A 20,761-nucleotide genomic window follows, 5' to 3' on the forward strand; every position below is an offset into this window, starting at 1 on the left:
GGCTATTTATTTATTTCTGATACAATATAGCCCAGGCTGTCCTAGATCTCACTATGTAGACTAGACTGGCTGGCCTCTGTCTCTTGAGTGCCGGGATGAACGGTATGAGCCACCACCTGGGTTGACTTTTTAATTACATATATTTATTTATTTAGGGTCAGTTTGCAGGCCCCGAGAGCACATACATAGAGAGGTCAAAGGACAATCGAGAAGTGGGCTCTTGATTCTCTCTTTCCACCATGAGGGTCCTGGGATCAAACTCCAGATAGTGGCAGGCTTGGCAGCAGGGGCCTTGTCCAGTCTGAGAAGGTAATTTATTCTATTAGACAGGGTCTCACTGTGAAGCCTCAGCTGGCCTGAAACTCACTAAATAGGAAGGCTGGCCTAGAACTCAGAGATTCACCTGCCTCTGCCTCCCAAATGCTGGATTAAAGGTGTATGCCACCACACCTGGCCCCAGATGGCAAATTTTGTATTTTTTTTAAATATAGTGTAAAAATATGAGGCCGGGCGGTGGTGGTGCATGCCTTTAATTCCAGCACCCGAGAGGCAGAGGCAGGTGGATCTTTATGAGTTCAAGGCCAGCCTGGTCTACAGAGCGAGATCCAGGAAAGGCGTAAAGCTATACAGAGAAACACTGTCTCGAAAAACCAAAAAAAAAAAAAAAAAAAGAAAAGAAAAAGAAAATAGAAATTGAAAAAAAGAAAATGTGGCTTGGGCTGGGTGTGTAGCTAAGTGGTAGAACAGGTTCTTACTATGCTCAGGAACATGGGTTCAATTCCCCAACACTTAAGAAAAAGTTGGCTTGGGGTGGGAGAGATGGCTCAGAAGTTAAGAGCACTGACTGCTCTTCCAGAGGTCCTGAGTTTAATTCCCAGCAACCACATGGTGGCTCACAACCATCTGTAATGAGTTCTGACGCCCTCTTCTGTGTACATAATAAATAAATAAATCTTAAAAAAAAGAAAAAGAAAAAGAAAAAAGTTGGCTTAAATCTAGCCCCTCGATCTGGGACACCCAAGTGTAGGTAGGTGACTCCCACACTTGGTGCATCCACCTGGCTGTTTCTTCCTCCCCTCCCCCACGGCCAAGTGGGTAGCCTCGGCTCTCTAAATGTCTGGCTGCGCACGCGCACATACTGACATGCGGGGGCGTGGCCTCACTGCGCCTGTGCTGAATTCCAGCTGGGACTGCGAGGAGAGAAAATGATGCCCAGGATGGGCTCTGCCGCCCGCCGGCTGCGGAGAGGCCCACACTGCACACGCGCAGACCCAGCGTCCGCGTCAAAACACCGGCAGACAGCGTGCTCCCCATGTCCTGAGCTCCCCCGGCTGCTAGGCGTTCCTCCCAGCCGGGACTCCCCCCAGGGGGGCGGACGAGCTCACGTCTGACCGCGATGCCCCGGGAGATCATCACCCTGCAGCTGGGCCAGTGCGGCAACCAGAGTGAGCAAGCTACCGCCGCCCCCCCCCCCCCCCAAGTCTCTGGTTCTGGCCTTGGGCCGCATTCAAGTGCCTGGCACCCACCGACCCCTTTTGTCCTTCCCATAAACCACCTTTCTTACCCTATTGCGCATGATGATCCAGGCAAGAGCTGCCTCCTCAGTCCTGGGCTGTTGACAACTTCCAGGCATCTTGGGTCACCTTCTTGAATGTAATAGCCTCTGAGTTGGGGTTTTCTGGCCTTAAGGCTCTAGCAGACTTGGGCCTCTTCTCCCTCCCCCAGTTGGGTTCGAGTTCTGGAAACAGCTGTGTGCTGAGCATGGCATCAGTCCCGAGGGCATCGTAGAGGAGTTCGCCACTGAAGGCACTGACCGCAAGGACGTCTTTTTCTACCAGGTGCCCCCCTCCCCCCAGTGACTTGACCAGGACCCTAGGACCTGAAGGGACCGGCAGCGTGACCCGGTGCTGGGAAACTCACTGGGCAGATGGGAACACAATGGCTGTCTTAAGGAGGGAAGGAGGGAGGGAGGGAGGGCCTGCAGGAGCCAGAGTTGGGAGGATTCAGGACTTGACCCATCCAGGTTCACTGGGCCCATCCTGTCTTCCCTTTGACAGGCAGATGATGAGCATTACATCCCCCGGGCTGTGCTGCTGGACCTGGAGCCCCGGGTGATCCATTCCATCCTCAACTCCTCCTATGCCAAGCTCTACAACCCAGAGAACATCTACCTGTCTGAGCATGGAGGAGGAGCAGGCAACAACTGGGGCAGAGGATTCTCTCAGGTGTCAGTCCCAGAGTTCCTTGGTAATCCTAGTCTGGGGCAAGGCAACGCCCAAGTAAATCTGGAAATCTGTCCAGACTAGACTGGCAATAAATAGGAGACAAATGGGTATGCTGAGAAGAGGGACCACTGGGAAGGAAGCAATACAAATTTTATGTAAATCGTTCACAAAGTAGCAATTCTAGGTTGAGAAAGATTCTGACTGGGAAGTTTGGCTTCAGGATGGCAGCAGAGACAAAGGGTGGAGTTCTTGGTGCAGAGAACCTTTGGCCTGACTTTCCCTTCCCATGTCTATATACAGGGTGAGAAAATTCACGAGGACATCTTTGACATCATAGACCGAGAGGCGGATGGAAGTGACAGTCTGGAGGTGAGGTTCTTCTATGGTAAAGCATGCTGGAAGAAAGATCAGGGATGGTCCCAACACATGATGTGATGGAAACATTCAATTCAGCGTCCATTTGGGGACATGATACAGGGAGCATGAGGGCTATTAAAACATTGCTGTGGGGTTGGGGATTTAACTCAGTGGTAGAGAGCTTGCCTAGAAGCGCAAGGGCCTGGGTTCGGTCCTCAGCTCCGGTTTAAAAAAAAAAAAAAATTGCTGTGTTCAATCTCAGTGCTATCAGCTTCTTAGGCATGGGTTACTCATCTACCACTTGGTCTCTGAACCTTCCCAAGGAGCCTGAGAAGCAAGGGTGATATGTCTGAGATCCCTGGACACTGCCTCTGTCTTCCCATTCAGGGCTTTGTGCTGTGCCATTCCATTGCTGGAGGGACAGGTTCTGGTCTGGGCTCCTACCTCTTAGAAAGACTGAATGACAGGTAAGCCTGTGTCTGAGAAGAGGTCATTAGCCCTGACTCCCCAGTGTGCTGGTTAATATTTTAATTACGTTTTCATTTGTTTGCTTGTGAGGAGGCATATGTGTCCCTGCATATGTGCAGAGGTCAGTGTGTGGGAGTTAGCTTCTCTCCTTTCACCATATGGGTCCCAGGAACTGAACTCGGGTCATTAAGAGTGGTGGCAGGCACCTTTACCCTACCCACTGAGTCACCTTACCAGGTGGAAGTCACCTTGCCAATAAGAAGAGAGTTTTGATGAGGAAGGATCTAGATCAAGCTGGCCTGTTAACATGTCTGGAAGGGACTGTCTTGTTAATTGGTACAGGAAAACCTAGCCTAGGGAGAAAAGCTAGCTGCCAGCCAGAAGCAAGGATCTATGCATCTATTCTCTCTGTTCTTTACTGTGGACATCCTGCCTGAACTCCTAACACAATGGGTTGTAACCTGGAACTAAAAGCCGAATGAGCCCTTTCTTTTCCAAGCAGCTTTTTGCTGAGGTGTTTGTTACAGTATCAGAAGGAACTAAAGCAGAATTCCTAGGCAACCTCTTTCCATTTTGTTACTTTTTCTCCTTGAGCTGGAGGTCTTTTTTTCCTACTCTTCCCTCTCCAGTCACAAGGACAGAACCATCCAGGTAAAACCTTGGAAGCAATAACTGAGTAGTGAGATGGGACCTACAGAATTGTGGCTTATCCTTTGGTGGCTGAACACTGAATTCTGCTCATGCTCCGTTAGTGGCACTTAGAAAGGAGATGAGGCAGGGAGGTCCTTTCAGTTCATGGGGACACCCTCTCTTTTCCCTCTTCTTTGCCTTTAGGTACCCCAAGAAACTAGTGCAGACATACTCCGTGTTTCCCAACCAGGATGAGATGAGCGACGTGGTGGTCCAGCCCTACAACTCCCTCCTCACGCTAAAGAGGCTGACCCAGAATGCAGACTGTGTGGTGAGTGAAGGAAGACAGCCAGAGCTTGGCTTGCCTTTGAAGGACAACCCTTGCCATTTTCTAGCCCTGCCCCACAAAGAACATCCAACAAAACCATGCCATGTAGGCCAAATTATGAACTAAGATCCCAACTTCCCAGCTGCTTCCTGGCCTTCGGGGCATTATGACTCTCAACAAGGAGTATCCCCCTATCCCGATATACACTCCATTTTGCCTAGCCAATGTCTCCTTGTGCTTGACCTCAAGGGGCATGTTTGTAGCAAAACCTTATCCCCACTATTCAGGCAAGGTCAGAGCCCTTCGTGTATATTGCTAACTAAACTTTTAATTATTCCGAAACAGGGTTTAGCTGGGTGTGGTGATTTATGCCTATAATTTTCAGAGGGCTAATGCAGGAGGGTCACCATTAGTTCTAGGATAGCCTGGGCTACATAGTTAAGTTCCAAGACAGTCAGAACTACAGGGTCAGACCTAGTCTCAAGACTGAAATAGGAAAGGAATGAAGCAGGAACTTGCTAAATGGCCCTAGCTGGCCTCAAACTTGTGATCCCTCCTGCCTCAGCTTCCCGAACAGCTGGAATTATGAGTGTGTGCTACAGTGCCTGCTGTATGTATTGGTAAGAGACTGAACACAAGCTCAACCTCCAGCCTCATTTTAATATTTGCTTTTTCACTCAACTATAGGCCCGATGGTGGCAAAGCCCATGTCTGTTCTCTGTAGTCTTTCCAGAACCAAAGCACATGGGAAACATGTTTATTTACTGTCCTGTATCATCCTGCCCCAGAGACAGGATTTTTCTTGGAAGGTAGCAAACCCACTTCCTGGTTTGGGGGTTTGCAGAAATTAAGCTCTATGTATCTTACTTCAGTGTCCCCTTTTGCCTCAAAAGGTGTTACTCATTCCTTCTGTCCTGCCAGGTGGTGCTGGACAACACAGCCTTGAACCGGATCGCCACAGACCGCCTGCACATCCAGAACCCATCCTTCTCCCAGATCAACCAGCTGGTGAGTCCCCCTGCTGGGATGGAAGCCTTCTACTAGAGGGTCGTCAGAGGAGAGATGGTCTACCTCCATCAGCCCCATAATACAGTATCTCCTGTTCCCAGGTGTCCACCATCATGTCGGCCAGCACCACCACCCTGCGCTACCCTGGCTACATGAACAATGACCTCATCGGCCTCATCGCCTCCCTCATTCCCACCCCCAGGCTCCACTTCCTCATGACTGGCTATACACCTCTCACCACGGACCAGTCAGTAAGAGCTCCCACAGTGTCCCAGGCCCGTGGCCTCTCTGCTTTCCCTGCTCTACCATGAGCTGCCCTTTGCAGCTCTTCTCCACACCACCTCCCCAGGTTCTGTTCTCAGGGACTGACACTGTGCCCCTTGCTTGCTGCCCTGCCTCCACTGCTCACAGCCTTTGGCTCCTGCAGGAGCCGTGCTCATTGGATCTGCTGCTTCTGCCCGTGCACTGGGGCATGGGTTTGCTGAGCTGAGAGCCTAGATCCTGACCCATGGCAGAGACTTGGCACAGACCTGATCAAAAGACATTTCCCAGAGACCATGCCACCTCCAAGCTGATGGGGACCCAGTTGACTCCTCTCCTGTGTCCATGCACGAATCTCTGGGTTGCTCCCTGACTGCTAACATGATCCCTGTGAACCCCCTTCCCTCAGGTGGCCAGTGTGAGGAAGACAACGGTCCTGGATGTCATGAGGCGACTGCTACAGCCTAAGAATGTGATGGTGTCCACAGGCCGGGATCGTCAGACCAACCACTGCTACATAGCCATCCTCAACATCATCCAGGGAGAGGTGGACCCCACCCAGGTAAGGGAGGCCCCATCACCCTACCCTCTGGCCCACAGGGTGGAGGAGAAGCAGCCACCACCTGTCTGCCCACCCTAGGTCCACAAGAGCCTGCAGAGGATCCGGGAAAGGAAGTTGGCCAACTTCATCCCCTGGGGTCCAGCCAGCATCCAGGTGGCCCTGTCGAGGAAGTCTCCCTACCTTCCCTCAGCCCACCGGGTCAGCGGGCTCATGATGGCCAACCACACCAGTATCTCCTCGGTGAGTGCAGTCTCCTGTTGTCTGTGTTACCAAGAATCAAATCTGGGGCTTTGGGAATGGTAGGTGATGCTGCCGCCTCTGAGCCACACCCCCAGCTCCTGGCCACTCTGTCCCTTTGTCTGCTGTCACCAGCTCTCCCAGTCTGTCCCCAGTACTGTGTCCTGCACTGGATGCCATTCTGAAGCTCCCCTTCTCTCCAGCTTTTCGAAAGTTCCTGCCAGCAGTATGACAAACTATGGAAGCGGGGAGCCTTCCTTGAGCAGTTCCGCAAGGAGGACATCTTCAAGGACAACTTTGAGGAGATGGACAGGTCCAGGGAGGTGGTGCAGGAGCTCATTGATGAGTACCATGCTGCTACACGGCCAGATTATATCTCCTGGGGCACCCAAGAGCAGTGATTACATTCTCTGCTGGTCCTGGACATGGACAAGTGCAGCCCTTAACCATGGCTGGACCCTGTGACCCTACTTCATCTCTCATTTCTAGGTTCATGTCCAGCCAAGGAGCTGCTCCTATCTCTTTCATGCCTGGCTCTTGGTATGCTTGTTTATTTCTGGCAAAATAATAAATGATGATGAATATAGCAGAGTTGTGATCTGTGAGTATGGGGACTGGGTGAGTGTACCTTCCATATCCAGGCACATGACAGACAGAAGGCTGGCCTTCACCTGCTGTGACTTCTTACTCCTTAGCCCAGGTCTCAGCGTGGGTTTCCACTGGCCCTCCTTGCCTCAAACCAGCCTGTTCTACTAGGGTCAGTTCCCCTCCGGATTACCGAAAGATCATGACCTGTTGGGTCCTCCCTGCCTAAGCTGTTGTTCCCAGTTACATGATGTTGCCTTAGCCTCTTAGACTTAAGAGGGAGATGGAGGGTCTAGGGGCAAAGGGGCTGAACTGTGTTCTGAGCAAGTCAGAAGAGCTAGGACTTACGACCACTGGAGTCTCCAGGAACTCAACACTACTGAACCCAACCCGACAGGGTAAGAATTCAAGGGTAGGCCTGTGCCCATTGTGCCAGAGGCATTTTTATATCTGCATGCTGCTCTAGGCACCTTTCCATTTCATTCTGAAAGCATGGGGTAAACCAAACATGTACCCAAATAGGGCCCAGGCACTGAACACCAAGGTAGGACCTGCGTAGTGCCAGTCTTGATGACTCACTGCCCTCCAGCCCAGGGATGACAGGAGGCTACCCCTACACCACTCGGATGGAGAGCAGAGGGTGAGTAATTGCCAGCTTCCAGTATTGCCTTCTTGCCTGCTCCGCCCGCCATCCTATGATGGCACACTGGCCAAGAGGAGGTCTAATCCAGAAGGTCAAGGAGGGTGGAGCTCTGTGGTCGTCAGACTCCCCTCAGTGCCTGGTAAAAGCCCAGTGTGTGGGTGTTCACAGGGTGGGGGGGTGGGGGGGAGTTGGGCGGGGGCGGGGCGCGAGCCATGGAACTCAGCTTGTCCCACCGACAACACTCCCACAGGAAGGCTTTGTGTAAATAGGATTTTTTTTTCTTCTACAAATAAATTAAGAAACAAACTAGAAAACTGTCCACACCCATTGCAGCCCTGGAGTGTGGGTGCGCCCTGTCCCTGCAGGGCCAAAAAAGTGGAGGTCCATGGTTTCCTCAAATCTCAGAGCACTCCCAGCTCAGGCTGTAGGCAAAAGGAAAGTCGTGACCTCTTGGCAGACCTAGTCCTGCAGCTGCCCGAGGCAGCCAGACTGTCCCTGGGGCTCTTCCAGACCTTGGTGCTGGCTGGGAGGCGAAGTGTCTGGCAGGTCTTGGCATGGCGGTACAGAGCTGCTGCAGGACCTCTCAGGGGAGGGGTGGGCCAAGTAGGCATTCACCAGCTGGAAGATCTCTTCCACCTAAGAGAGGGCAGCAGTCAGGATGCAAGGGGGGCCCCTGGGCTCTCTTCTTTGTTTTCTTTCCTCTTCCTAAGCTCTAGGGCTCCAGCTTCTCCTACCAGCTAGGTCTCTGCATGCACCATCCTGGCAACCTTCTCTCCCCTTCACCTCTCTCCCGACACTCCCTGGGTGTCTGTCATTCTCCTTTCTGACCCCCAGCACACTAAGTACTAAGCTCTCTTCTCTCAGCCCTGACAGTTGTGGTTCCCCCCCCACACACACACACCTCCATCTCTCCCCCACATCTTCCTAAAGCTATCTTATCTTCCAGGGGATCCCTCCCCACTTACCCAGGGCTTCAGGCCTCTCTGGTCAATTCCTGTCTCATTAACTCTTTGTAGTATTTATTTCTGTCTTAGTCTTTGATTCCTTGCTTATCACTGGACTCCCCCACATCAAATGTAAGCTTGTTTTTGACCAAGACTGGAGCCCTAGAGTCTACAGCTGGACATATGCCCGTGTTCTCTCACCTGAGGACTCTGCAGGAGGAGCTGGCTGTCACCCACCCTCAGGGATAAGGTGTGGGGGCCTATTAGCTGGCAGGCGGCCACATGACCATAGCTGACACTGTGGATGGGTTCTGTCTCACCAGGCCTGCAGAGGGACATGGCCTTTGCTCCCAGACCCAGGCATAGCTTCTGTGGAGCACCTCCACCAGGCTCCTGCAGAGAGATGGGCGGGGTCAGGGTCGAAGGCGGGGCTTCTGCTTTATTTCTGGTAGCGGGGGGGAAAGGCTGTGTGATCTGGGAGCTTCCTTGACCCTTGATTCATAGCACAGGTGTGGCGTGGCCAAAAGCACCTGGAGGTGCGAACCCAAATGCTGCAGAGTCCAGGGGTTTGAGATGGGCCGCTGCTAGCTGTTCTACATGTTGGGAATAAAATGACCCTGGGCTGGGGAAGGACGGCCTGTGGCTCTGGGGTAGAGGTGTTGGGGCTTGGACCACCAGAGTCCCCTTCTCCCTTCTCCCTTCTCCCCCTCACCGTGCTCAGCTCCAGAACGTCATACCGAGCAGCGCCGAACCCCGGACACTGCGCCGCCAGAGCCAGGTAGGCAGCCATAGCCTCAGCTTGGCCCATGCCCCGTAGCCTCTTCCAGCCGCCCAACACCGCGGTTGTCGTGCTGGTGCCGCCTCCTCCCACCTGGGCTGTGCTTCCCGTCGAGCAGCCGGTACAACCACGCCGGGCACGCTCCGCCCGCCTCTTGGCCAGGCCTGGGCTCCAAAGCGCCCCGGCCAGCAGGGCGGCGGCGGGCTGTGGCCTCGGGGTAGGGCGCTGCGGTTGTTCGCGCGGCGGGGTGGGGGGCGGCAGCAGGCGGTCCAGACGTGGCAGGGGCCCCCGCGGGGAAAAGTCCCGGTACAAACTCTGCAGGCGCAGCGCCGCCAGGGCGCGCAGCGTGTCATCCGGCGGGGGCGGCCGGCCGCGCAGCAGCAGAGCATGAGCCTGCAAGGGAGGCATGCGGTGTCAGTATTGCAGCCGTATAGACACCTTCGTGCATAGAATCTGAGACGGTCTGGGTTCAGAAAAAGTCTCCTGCGGAGTTGTCACAACACGTAGAAGATGGTCCAGAGTCCTAGGAGTTCAGGCTTTGGTCGGTTTGGAGTCGTAAAAACTAGAGATCTCACCTGCTCAAAGAGGAAAGGTAATTCGTGACCATCTGGCGATAGCCCTTCTGGGTGCAGAGGTCCGTGAAGACGAAGGCACAGTCTCCACCCAGAATCGGGCGAGTCCTCCAGTCCAGCTTCCTCTGAGGTCAAACTGCAGAAAGGAAAAACATGCATTAAGACTGGGAAGCAGGGCCCCCTTAGGCTCAGGCTAATAGGGAAAGGGGCGGGACCAAGAAACGTTTGGGGCGGAGCCCTGGCGAGCCTTTTAAATCAGACTACACACTACTGGCGGGTAGGAACCTGTCTGCAGATCAATGAACTACTGGCACGCCTCGACAAAGGTGCTGAGTGGTAGACAAAAGCTAAGTAGATTGGCTAATACAGCGCGGGGCTGGGGCTGGACATTTACTTCTCAAACCTGGTGAGTACGTCGGCCACGAGGGTCCCCCCAGCCAGGGCACGCTCCTGGGCCCCTCGCTGCTCATACAAGGCGAACGCGTTCCGGCTCCGAGCCAAACCCAGCCTCCCCACCAACTCTCGAGCCAACTAGGAAGAAGGGGGGAAGAGGAAAATCAGATCACTCGGGGGTCTTTTTTAGAATCTGCGAAGAATTGATCCTACTGGAGAGGGTCTCTTAGTTTTATCACCACCATTCGCCGTCTTTCCAAAGCAACAAATCTGAGACTGGGGCAAACTTAATGCCAGAGCCAAACATGAGAAGCTGGCAAGGGTGCTTAGCGTGCTGGAGACCCTGGGAAGGAGCTGGAAGGACCGGTTGCGGAAGCATGAGGGAGTCTTTCTCTGGCCTCACCTCTCCCGCTGTAGTGTGGGAGTCGATGGCCACCGGACATGCTCCAGCTCCAGGACAGTGCACGGTGCACAACAGCTCCTGCCGTCTACTCAGCGCGGAAATCTCCGCTAGTGAAGGCACCAGCTCTCGGCCCCGAGTCCGGCCCAGAGCTTTCCGGATGAAGCGCGCATATTCCGCCAGTTCTGAGTCCGGGAGTGCCTGCTCCGTCCTGGATTAAAAGGAATCCAAGGACCAGTGTTCCAAGGGCTTCTTTTCCTTTCTTTTATTGTAATTTATTTTACATGGCCAAGGGTGAAAATGCATAGCCGAATGGCTGCTTAGCATGCTTGAGGGTCTAGGTATGATTCCCGCATGGGAGGGGAAAAAAATCATTACATCTGGTCAGTGCCCTCCCCTATAACTCACGTTTCTTTGAACGCAACCTAAATGTGTCTCCCGGGTGTTTTACATGGAACTGAATTATTTTCGAAGTCTTCTGCCTGCTCTCCTACAATTGCCCCGCCCACTTCCTCCAGCTCCCTGATCTTCCCGTGATTAAAATCTGAAATCCAACCACATTACTATGAGTCCTTAAAGCCTGCCTTTTTTTATTTCTTCTATTCAAAGGCAGTGCCTTGTTGTAATTCACCTGGTCACAAGTGGATATGATCTTGTAATTCCCACAAAGGAACTGAATACACACACACACACACACACACACACACACACACACACCCGCTCTGGATCTATTCCCTTCTCTGGATCCAGGCTCTCCGTTCTCTTGTCAGTCTCTCCCAGCCCTGTCCCTTCTCACCTCTCCAAATGCCCCAGGAGGTGCCCTCGAACAGCTCCTCCAGGCCGGAAGGTGCAGCTCATACAAGTGAGGAGCTGCCAGTACCGCAGGGTTGCAGGATCTTGAGTCGCAGGGAGCCCAGGGGGACCAGCAGGACCTGAGGTCTGCTTAGCCAGCTGCAGGAAAAGTTCGTCCTGGAGTGCAGGCAGGTCCCGGCAGGTCTGGAGCACGCCCTGCATCAGGGGCCCAGGGCGCCGCGCCCCCTCCAGGGCCTGCAGTGCCAGGAACAGCCGCACCGCCTCCTCTCGCAAGGGTGCGTAGCCTGGACCTGCGGGAGGGTGGGGGCGGAGGGATGGTTTGGAGAGGGGACACAGAGCTGCGCCCTGGGAGGAGGCACGATCCACAGGAGGGTCAGAGGGAGTATGAGGACACGGGGTGGCATGGAGAGGAGGGTAAAAAGCAGTGGAGGAAAAGCAGTGGTCCACAGAGCCAAACTCTCAACCTTTGCCTCCCATGAATTCCTCCCCTCTAGCCTGCTTAGCCTCTCCTAGTAAGGAAAAGAGAAAGACTATGCTATAAATTTAACCCCTCCCCCCATTCTTTAACTAGCTACCCATCACAGTGGGCACCCCCCCCTCAAAAAAAAGTTTCTCTGGGTACACAAACCAGGGTTCGTCTCCTGGCATCCTGGAAGCCTCTAGATATATAGGACTTGGGTCAGTCAGTACTCGCTTTGTGGGGAGAAGTAGACCTGGATGAGGCCAGCACAATTTCCCTGAGAGAGTTCCCCCTCCCTGTAAAGGTGGTATGTCCTGTCTTAAGAGTATAATGAAGATAGGCAAGTGCAAATGCTTCTGAAGGAATTAGGCCAGAATGAGACCCTTAGAGGTGGGCAAAGGAGGCGGAGTTTTTATTCTGTTCTCCTTTTGCTACCCTCCAACCTAGACTGCTTCCAGGTTCACCCATATACACTCATGACTATGAGAAGCCAGGAGGCCGATAGAACCCGGAAGCTGCTTACGTCCCTGGCAGCTAGCCTACTCAGGTTCTGACAGCAAGTCCGCGCCATCCTGTCAAGAAGACTTGCCCTGGGGTTCCCTCACTCACCTGGAGCGCTGACTCCATAGGGCAGGGGCAGGAGTGGGGCATACAAGGCATTGCTGGTGTGCCTCAGAATAGGGTTCCGCCGGTAGATGAGGGCCACTGCCTCTGGGTCCCCACAACTCTCCTAGAGGTCAGGAAGAGGGTCACCTTGATGGGGGAAGGGAGCTCTCCATGAGCCCAGAAAGGGATTAGGCCCACAACCCTCCTGCTTCTTACTGGAGAGCTCTCTCACCTGTATGTCCCTGAGCAGTAGTTGGGTAGGGGTCTCCAGTGGGGCCTTGGAAGCAATCACTTCACGAAGTGCAACCCCCCAGCGCTCTGCCTCTGCCTGGCGTGGAGAGCAGAGGCGGATGCTGTGTTTCCGGCCAGACACAGTGACTGACCACAGACCTGGTGGAAAGAGAGGCCACAGAGGGCAATCAGGGATTGTTGGGGCCCCTGCCAGGAAGGTAGGGAGATTCTCGAGATGTCTCACCAGTCTCCTTGGGCCTGCGCTCTGGCCCAGTCACCGAACACAGGCTCGTGAGGACCAGGCTTCCGAGGCGCTTTGCCCCTTTCCCGCTGCTGCTGAACTGATCCAGGGACTCTCTGGTGAGCACAAACCAGGCTCGGCGCGGAAGCAGCCATGGCCGCGCCCCTCCCCCGCGGGGCTCCCTATACAGCCAACCTGGGAGGAGACCGGGAAGAAAGATTAACCAGAAGACACGTGACATTCCTTGGAGGGCTGTGTTTGAGGGTCTCCAGATTGAGTCCAGGGGTTCCCACCTTTTACAACGACGTCAGGATCGTCCTCCGGCAGTCCCTTGTCTGGGATGAGGCTCCAGGTCTCTTCCCAGCTCTGCAGCCTGGGCCAGAGATGGAAAGTTGGGCAAGGCTGAGGGGCCTCCATTCTGCCTCCACGGGGCTCCTTATTAGGGGCTCCCCAGACTGCGAGGGGTACAAACTCCCAAGCTGGGCACCCATCCTCCAGGCTGTGGGAACCGCGGGGCCGTTCTGACCTTGCACCAGAAATAACTAGGACCCCCCCTTCCTCCCCGCGCCCCCGGCCGGACCGCCCCCCGGGACCCCAGCCAAACCACAGCGTCCGGCCACACAGAGCCTCTCCCTTATTGCACAACCCGGGGAGGGAAGATGGCGAGGAAGGGGGTCCTGAGAACCAGCTGTGGTCTCCGAACTAAGGGACTCGGAGTGCAGCTCACCTGTCTGAGACCGGCCCGCTCCTTGTGGGCTGAGTCAGCGTAACATCCAGGGAACCCTAGGGAGACAGGCAGGAAGACACTCAAGAATCCTTTCCCCGCAACAACAGTCTTTTCGCTTGAGGCCAGGCCGGCTCTCATTGGAGGGTTGAGGAAGGAGTGCCCCAGTCGGGGGTCGTGAGTAGGCAGGAAGAGCCAGAGCTACTCTGGGATCGTCCTTTCTACAGGTCTCTGTGGACCATTGCAGAATGCCTGGGAGCTGAGAGCCGAAGCTCTAGGCTTATCTCCGTTGTCCTTCGAAAATGCAATCATATGAGTGATTGGGGGGGTGGTGGCTGGGAGTCAGAAGACCTGGGTTCCAATACTGGCTGCACCACTAAACAACTGCTATACCTTGCGCAAGTCCCCTCCCATCCCTGGGCCTTCTAACTCCATCTTTGAAACTGGAAAAGTGATGAAATCCCTTCTCCCCGTGGGAGCCTCTTCAACATTCTCCTTCTCCCTTCTTGCTTTGCTCTTGAACCTCCAATGGAAGAGGAAGACCCAAGACTGGGCGAGGTGTGGGTACAGAGATTAATGAAGGGAAGCGGGACCCTTTTGCATAGGACTTTGCCCAAGAGCTTTGTGTGTTCTTTTGCAGACAACCCTGAGGAAGGTGACAGCTGCCCCTTGGCTCAGGAGGGCAGAAGGCTGCTAAGCACATACTCCTCAGGCCAGGGGGGATTTGCAGTTTTGCCCTCCTCATACACAAACCACTTTCAACCCCTGTCTAGGAACTTCATTTGCAACCTGGGGTCTGAGGCGGGCCTTAAAAGCAACTCAGAGCCAAGCAAGCTAGACAGGAACTGTACCATGGTCCCATTGCGCCCAGACTGCTTAAGCCAGGATGGGGGGGAGGGAAAAGGAGGACCAGGGACACCTGTCCCCAAGCTCCAAGGAGGGGGTGGAGGTGGGGCCGTGGCCTGTTTGACAGAGAACCTGCCCATGCTGGAAGCTGAAGGACTCCTAGGTCCTGACTCTTCCCTGGGAGCCCACCCATTTCTTTTCTGGAGATTCGGGGGCGGGGGCTATCCACCACACCACCAGAGGGCAGGTACTGGTCTCCCCCTAGACCAACTCTCCTAATCGCAGTCCCCTGCTTCCCCCAGCTTCCCTCCTCCTCCCCTCTATATTTATCTGCCCTCTGCCTCGCCAGGTGCTGGCGCCTAGCGCTGGCTGCGGTGCAGCCCGCCCCACCCAGGAATGGAGGCACGGGGCTTGCTGGGGACCCCTGAGCAGGGGGATGGGAGCCTGACCCAGGCCACAGCACACAGAGGTCTGGTTGCCTCTGGTGGGTAAGGGCATGAGGGAGGACTCCTTGAGGGATGGAGGTCTTACACACCCATGGTGCCTCAGTACCTCCCAGGGGAGATTTGATAAAAACCCAGCAGCCAAGAGACCCTCACCATTCCCTCGGGATTTGCAGGAGCCTCACCAGAGAAGGCAGAGATTTCTGTCCTAAGTGGCAGGATAATGAGAAGTCCTCAAAGGGCCATCGTCCCCAGCTTTTTCTTTGTGGGGTCCTCGATGCAGACCCCGACCCTAGGATATCTTTTTCCCCTCGCCCAGGTTCCGGCGGTGAGAGCTCCCGCATCTGGCCCCAGCGCTCATGAACTGTGAGCAGAGCGAACCCAGGCGTTCGAGCCGCCCAGCCGGCCTCGCCACATTCTTTGGCTCTGGCGGAGGCGGAAGGAGACGGGATGGGACGCGGGCCCGGCAGGGAAGGGAGAGGCAGGGCCAGGTCGGGCCACGCGTGACGCCTCCTCTGCCTCAGGGCCCCCAGCAGGTGGACAGCGCCCTGTGTGCGGCGTGAGGCCCCACAGGCACATCCCGTGTAGGGCTGCTTGCCCCTGGAGCTCCCGGGGCGCTGGCTTCCAGACAACAATCTCCCCCACATTTCCAGTTGGCCAAAGAGGACGGCGTTTGGCCCGAGTATGCAGCAGGATCAGGCGCGACGACCGGTTTTGGTGAGAAGAATTGAACACGGTTCTAAATCCCTCCAAACTTACCCTCCGGCCGCCCGCTGGACTTGGGGTCCGTAGCTCAAAGGTCTCATCGTCTTCGTCCTCGTCCCCGTCCCCGCTAAGCTCGCCGTCCCCGTAGTCCCGGTGCAGAAGCGTGAAGCCTCGACGGCAGCAGAGGAGCCACCACAATCCCCCGGGGAGAGGCATCCGGGCGAGCAGTCGGGGAATGGGGGCGCGGGCAGCGTCGCCCGAGCAGCGGGGGATCGGAGAAACTGGAGGTGCTCGGTGCTCGGACCCGAACCGGGTAGAGATGAGGCGCGAGAAGAGGAGAGAAGGGGACCGGGAGGAAGCCGTGTCCAGCGCTGGGGTGCAAGAGGACGATCGCCAGAGCCGGCTGGGGGCTCAATGTCTGGGCCCCGGCAGAGGGAGGGGAAAGCGTCAAGGGCCGGGGGAAGGGAGCAAGGAGCAATGTCCGGAGCTGGGAAGTAGTGTCCGTTGTAGTGTCCGGCCCTGTGGGGGGCAGTGCCCGTGCAGTGCCCGTGGGAGGCGGTTGTCCAAGCTCCAGGGAGGGTCGTGTCCGGTAGGGCGTCCGGTGGCCGGGGCCCGGGCGGCGCGCGCTGCGCTCCCTGCAGCCCCGGGACTGGCGCGCTGGGGGCGCGAGCTGAGCTCTCGGACCCCGCCTCCCTCTCCCCCCCTCCTTCCCTCCGCCTTCCCTCTTCTTTCTCTCCTCCCTTCTTTACAGGGCAGGGTCTGCGTTTCGTCACAGCCTCCTCTGCCCAATCGGTGTGCCTGGCGCCGGCCAGTGCCACCAATCCCACGCTTGAAACCGCGGCGGGTTGCATCATGTGCTTCTGGCTGAGTGACAGTAGGGAGAGGCGGGGGAAATTGGGGAGGGAGTGCGCCGTGCGACGTTAGCCACGCCCCAGCTGCTGAGGTAGGACTCGGGGTGCCTGTGGCGTCACGTAGGCCCGCCTTCTTGCTCTTGTTTTAACTCTTGGTTCACCAAGCAGCGAATTAAAAACCCTCTTAGGGTTTGGAGAAGGAAGGGCATAAAACTGGAAGGAAGCTGGGCCACTGCCCTGAGATTACTTGTCACATCTTGGAATCCCTGCAAAAATAGAGCGCCTTAACAACCGCGAGGCGTCCCACACCTGCGCCGGGGAGTTAGCTGCAAAAGCAGCTCTCCATCCTTGGGAGTTAAAAGGGTCCGGTTTTAGATCTTAGTCAACCCACTTTTGAAGTGAAAAAGCTGAGAAAGGAACTCCGGGAAGCCTTGGACAAAGACCTCAGATAAAAGCGAATTTACAATGTATTAACTTGTTCAGGGGAGAGTGGCTAGGCATGCTAGGGAATTCTGTAGTCTCAGAAAATAGATCGGAGGCCTCCCAGGGCGAACATGCTGCACTTCTGAGCAAGAAGGGGTTAACGAGGGCGCTAGGAGTCCAGGGCGGGGCCCGTGCTACAGCCGGCGACAGCGGGCGCGCGCGCGTTGCTGACTCAGCGGCGATTCCCGCGGTCACTGGCGGAGGGTTCCAGGACGGCTCCGGTGGGTAGCGTGCGCCCCTCTGAGGATCTGCGCAGTTTCCTGGCCTTCCCTGGCTTCTGGCTCCAAGAGGCCAAAGTTTTGCATCTCTACCGCCTGAGGCTTTAGGATCGTCGACTAGCCAAGCTGGCTAGGGCTGGGCGGGACCGAGTGAGGACTTGAAGCCAACGCCTCTCTAGGGACCTGCACGCCACGCCCTTTTTGCCCCTGGACTCCAGTCTGGAGCAGTGGGTATAGCTTTGCTGACCGGATACTAAACTGGGAGAATTGTCTCGTTTGAGCCAGTCCTGGTAATTGTGATTGTGCAAAGCAAAGACCAGAAATCAATGCACCGTCTCCTTAGAAGCCATCCTGACGGTACTTTTCACACAGGAAGAAAATGGCTAGAGACTTCGCAACCATAACCTCCTTTCCTCTTCAAGATCCTCGACACTTAGCCTGCAGGAGAGTTCTTTCTGATGTCTAACCTCCCTCTTTTCTGGCAGGCTCCACGCATTTCCTTTGAATTGGTCTCCAGGGGAAATGAACCGCACCAACACCGCCCCCCCCCCCCAACACTCTACTTACCCAATAACTCCTCTCTGGAAATTTGCAAATTGCAGCCCTCTCCCCTCCCCCTGTTTTTAATCCTAGGTGAAAAATTATAACTCAACTTTTTTTTTCCCTTTTCTTCTTAGGCAGGATATCGATCTTGACCCCTCCCCCAGCCTCTGGAGAGCTGGGGCTACAAGCATCTGCTAACACACCAGCAGACTCGACTTTTTAATTAGTGTTTTTCTTCCCATTGCAGGACTTTTAGAAGAGGTCCAAACCCCATCCCAAACTAGAATCTCTTGCCTCCTATCCTTGCCTCCAGACCGGTCCCACGCACACACAGTTTGGGACAGCATCACCCTGCACATTTCACACGCTTGGGAACTAGGTCCTTGCTAAAGCAGCCATTTACTGGATAGCGCTAGGGTTGTTAGAAAGCCCTTTCTCACACACTGACTCGGGAGGAACCCCGCCCCTCCTCACCTGGCAGCTTTCCCACCTCACCTCGGTTGGCAGAGACTTGAGTGAAGGCAGAGGGAGTGTCAGTACTCAAAAGCTTTAGCCGACTCAGCAACCCCCTCCCCCAACACCTCCCACTCAGGCGCAAGCCGGGGCGTGGGGGTGGGGGTGTAACCCACTGTCTTGGCCTTGCTACAACTCGTTCCCCAAGTTGGTGATTCAAAAATAGTAACAGTAGTTGGGTTGCATCTCATTTGCATTGTATCAATTTAATTAAGCTCAGAGGCAATCTCTTCAGGTCCTGAAGTCTTTCTCGGCGTCCCCCCACTTAACTCCCCTTTCTCACTACCCTCCCTGGGATCGTTTCCTTAGCCCTCCCCCGTCCTTGGAATCGCAGCCCTAGTTGTCCCAAGAGAGACTGTGGGTCTCAGTGGGAGCGGAGCAGGAAGAAAGGCGGAGTCGGCGGGGGCAGCGGCCTCGAGGGTTGGGCTTTGGGCTGCATCCCCCACCCTGTAGCAGCCTCCGCAGGTCCTGGCGGAAGCGCAGGCCCAAAAAAGCGTAAAGCACCGGATTGAGGCTGCAGCGGACCAGCGCCAAGCCGCCGGTGACCAGCAGAGCTAGGTCCTTGCGCTTGCTGGAGGAGCAGCTCCGCTCGCGGGCTGCCAGTAGATCGGCTGTATCCAGCAGCAGGGCGAGGCTGTAGGGCAGTTGCAACACCACAAAGGCGGCCACCAAGGCCACCACGACGCGCAGTGCGCGCCGCCGCTCGGGCCCCCTGGCGGCCAGAAGCGTGCGGCCCAGGAGCGCATAACAGGCTGCCATGACGCCCAGAGGCAGCGCGAAGCCCAGGACCACCTGCGCCACAGCACTTGCCCCCTTCACAGTCTGCGTGAGGCCTTCGGGGAAGATGAGGCGACAGCGCCGTTGGCCCTCCCGCGGCCCGTCCCGGCTGAAAAGGAGCGCAGGTAGGGCCAGGAGCAGCGATAACAGCCACACGAAGACAGAGACCAAGTGCGCACGGCCAGGTGCGGAGGGCCTCTGCCCGGCTGGGAGAGCTCGAGCGATGGCCACATAGCGGTCCGCGCTGATACAGGCTAGGAAGAGGAAGCCGGCGTGGAAGGAAGCCGAGTAGAGACCTGAGATGGCTCGGCAGGTGGCACTTCCTAGATTCCAGCCCTGAAGAGCCCCTGCTGCTGCAAAGGGCAAGGTCAGGGCCAATAGGAGATCAGCCAGAGCCAACTGGAGCAGGTGGACGGAGGTGGGAGATCGGGTAGTTCGACGGGCTGCCAGATGGGTGGCCAAGACTAGGCCATTGCCCGCCAGACCCAGCACAGCCACCATCAGGGAGACACTGGGTTGGAAGGCCCGACTAAATGCCTGGACATCCGCCTTGTAACAGAGTTCCGGCAACGGCCCAGCCGAGTAAGCCTCTTCATCGTACCCAGAGTAGGGTTCCCAGGAGACCTGTGACACCAAAATGAGAGGAGGGACCATGGAAGACATTCCTACACCACTCCCGTTCACGCAGGAGTCCCTCACTCGAAGCCCGAACACCGGGAGAAGATAAACACCTACCCCCGCCCCTAAAAAATTATTTCTAGGGTACCCCGGGCAGGCAGTTGCTTTCCTTGCACTGGCTCTGCTTCCAGATTCCTGGGTGACCTCGAGCAAGCACTTGCTCTTTCTCAGTTATTTAACGTGTTATGCCCACCCTAGAATCCTATCGAGGCCACCTGGCAAGGTTTGCAGGGAGGACCGTTGAAAAAATGGACGATAATAGACAGTGGAAACATCTAGCTCGCCTTAGACCGAGCATTTGTATTATTAATAAATCTTGGCTGCCTCTGTTCCCTTTGCAGTGCCCTCTTCTGGAAGGAAGGTCGGGTGCAGGCTTTGCTTCAGCCTTGGACCCTAGACTTGAAGCTTAGGCTGAAGGCTTTCTGTCTCCTTTCCCTTCTCTCCTTCCCACCCTACGGCCAGGTCGATCAAGGGCATACTGAAAACACTCATACCCAGAGGGTCGTAAGGAAGTTTTATAGGCTCCTGCATATGCCATAGGATGACAGAGGCCTGACTTTAGGTGGGGAAACCCGTTCCTCCCCGCTTCCCCACCCTCTCTGCAGCCCTCTCCCCCCCCCACCTGCCCCAACTCCCACCTGCTTTGTGGGCTCGGTCCCCATCTCTGGCTACAAGGGTGTTTCAGGTAAAGCCACAGGGGGTAAAGTTAAATAACTAGTGGGGCAGGAAGGAAGGGGTGGGGAGAAAGGCCAAGAAGGAGGGTGGAGATAGGGTCTGCGGGTTAACTTTTCCATTCCACCTTGCCTGCTTTCTATCTCATCCCTGCCAATGGGAATAAAGAATGGTTGTACAATCTTGAATAAGATTTCTTTCCCTCTCTGAGCCTCGGGCTTTCCATGTGCAAAGTGGAGTGGGATGAAAATGCCCAGTTCACAGTTATGAAGGTGTCCAGCACTGAGCCAGGAACGTTGTCTACCTTCAGAAAACCTTTTTTTCTGTTTGCCCTTCATTCCATCTCTAGGCGTCCTTTTTCGAAGCTCTCCTCTTCCCTTCAAAATGTTAGAGTCCATCTAGCCCCCCCCCCACACACACACGCAGTTCTCTTTTTGCCATTCTGCAGCCCCAGTCCTTGTCAGCCTTGGGTTACTTGGGGGATATTTCCCGGTGGCAGGTTGTCTACCCCGCCCTTTCGCAATAGGGCTGAGGCACGCGCTTGCGCGGGGTCCGGGAAAACGCGC

The 20,761-nt window shown here is 55.6% G+C and overlaps 3 protein-coding genes across 5 annotated transcripts; 1 reads left to right on the forward strand and 2 right to left on the reverse strand.

Moving 5' to 3' along the window:
- The first annotated feature begins 1,166 nt into the window (after positions 1–1,166).
- On the forward strand, positions 1,167–6,662 carry LOC118589156 (tubulin gamma-2 chain). Its single transcript, XM_036196166.1, has 11 exons — positions 1,167–1,445; positions 1,726–1,838; positions 2,058–2,225; positions 2,526–2,594; positions 2,970–3,049; positions 3,885–4,011; positions 4,930–5,016; positions 5,118–5,267; positions 5,687–5,839; positions 5,918–6,079; positions 6,280–6,662. The coding sequence occupies exons 1-11, from the start codon at positions 1,397–1,399 to the stop codon at positions 6,475–6,477; spliced, it is 1,356 nt and encodes a 451-aa protein (XP_036052059.1). The 5' UTR covers positions 1,167–1,396; the 3' UTR covers positions 6,478–6,662.
- Positions 6,663–7,099: 437 nt separating this feature from the next.
- Plekhh3 (pleckstrin homology, MyTH4 and FERM domain containing H3) lies at positions 7,100–16,164 on the reverse strand. Of its 3 annotated transcripts, none has more exons than XR_004945646.1 (13): positions 15,515–16,158; positions 13,470–13,525; positions 13,036–13,115; positions 12,746–12,937; positions 12,503–12,660; positions 12,274–12,394; positions 11,188–11,494; positions 10,395–10,602; positions 9,993–10,129; positions 9,602–9,734; positions 8,986–9,419; positions 8,450–8,641; positions 7,100–7,940 (listed from the first exon to the last, which is right to left on the reverse strand). XR_004945646.1 is itself a non-coding variant. In XM_036196164.1 (13 exons), exons 1-13 carry the CDS (start codon positions 15,674–15,676, stop codon positions 7,764–7,766), a joined length of 2,373 nt encoding a protein of 790 aa, XP_036052057.1. In that variant the 5' UTR covers positions 15,677–16,164; the 3' UTR covers positions 7,100–7,763. The 3 variants fall into 3 exon arrangements, 2 of the variants coding, with proteins under 2 accessions (XP_036052057.1, XP_036052056.1); XM_036196164.1 differs by having other exon boundaries at positions 8,961–9,419; positions 10,002–10,129; positions 15,515–16,164; XM_036196163.1 differs by having other exon boundaries at positions 8,961–9,419.
- Positions 16,165–18,055: 1,891 nt separating this feature from the next.
- Positions 18,056–20,090, reverse strand: Ccr10 (C-C motif chemokine receptor 10). The gene has a single exon (XM_036198285.1). It carries the CDS (start codon positions 19,506–19,508, stop codon positions 18,405–18,407), a length of 1,104 nt encoding a protein of 367 aa, XP_036054178.1. The 5' UTR covers positions 19,509–20,090; the 3' UTR covers positions 18,056–18,404.
- Positions 20,091–20,761: the final 671 nt, after the last annotated feature.

This window comes from Onychomys torridus, chromosome 8 (genome assembly GCF_903995425.1).
Source record: "Onychomys torridus chromosome 8, mOncTor1.1, whole genome shotgun sequence".
Taxonomy (NCBI): domain Eukaryota; kingdom Metazoa; phylum Chordata; class Mammalia; order Rodentia; family Cricetidae; genus Onychomys; species Onychomys torridus.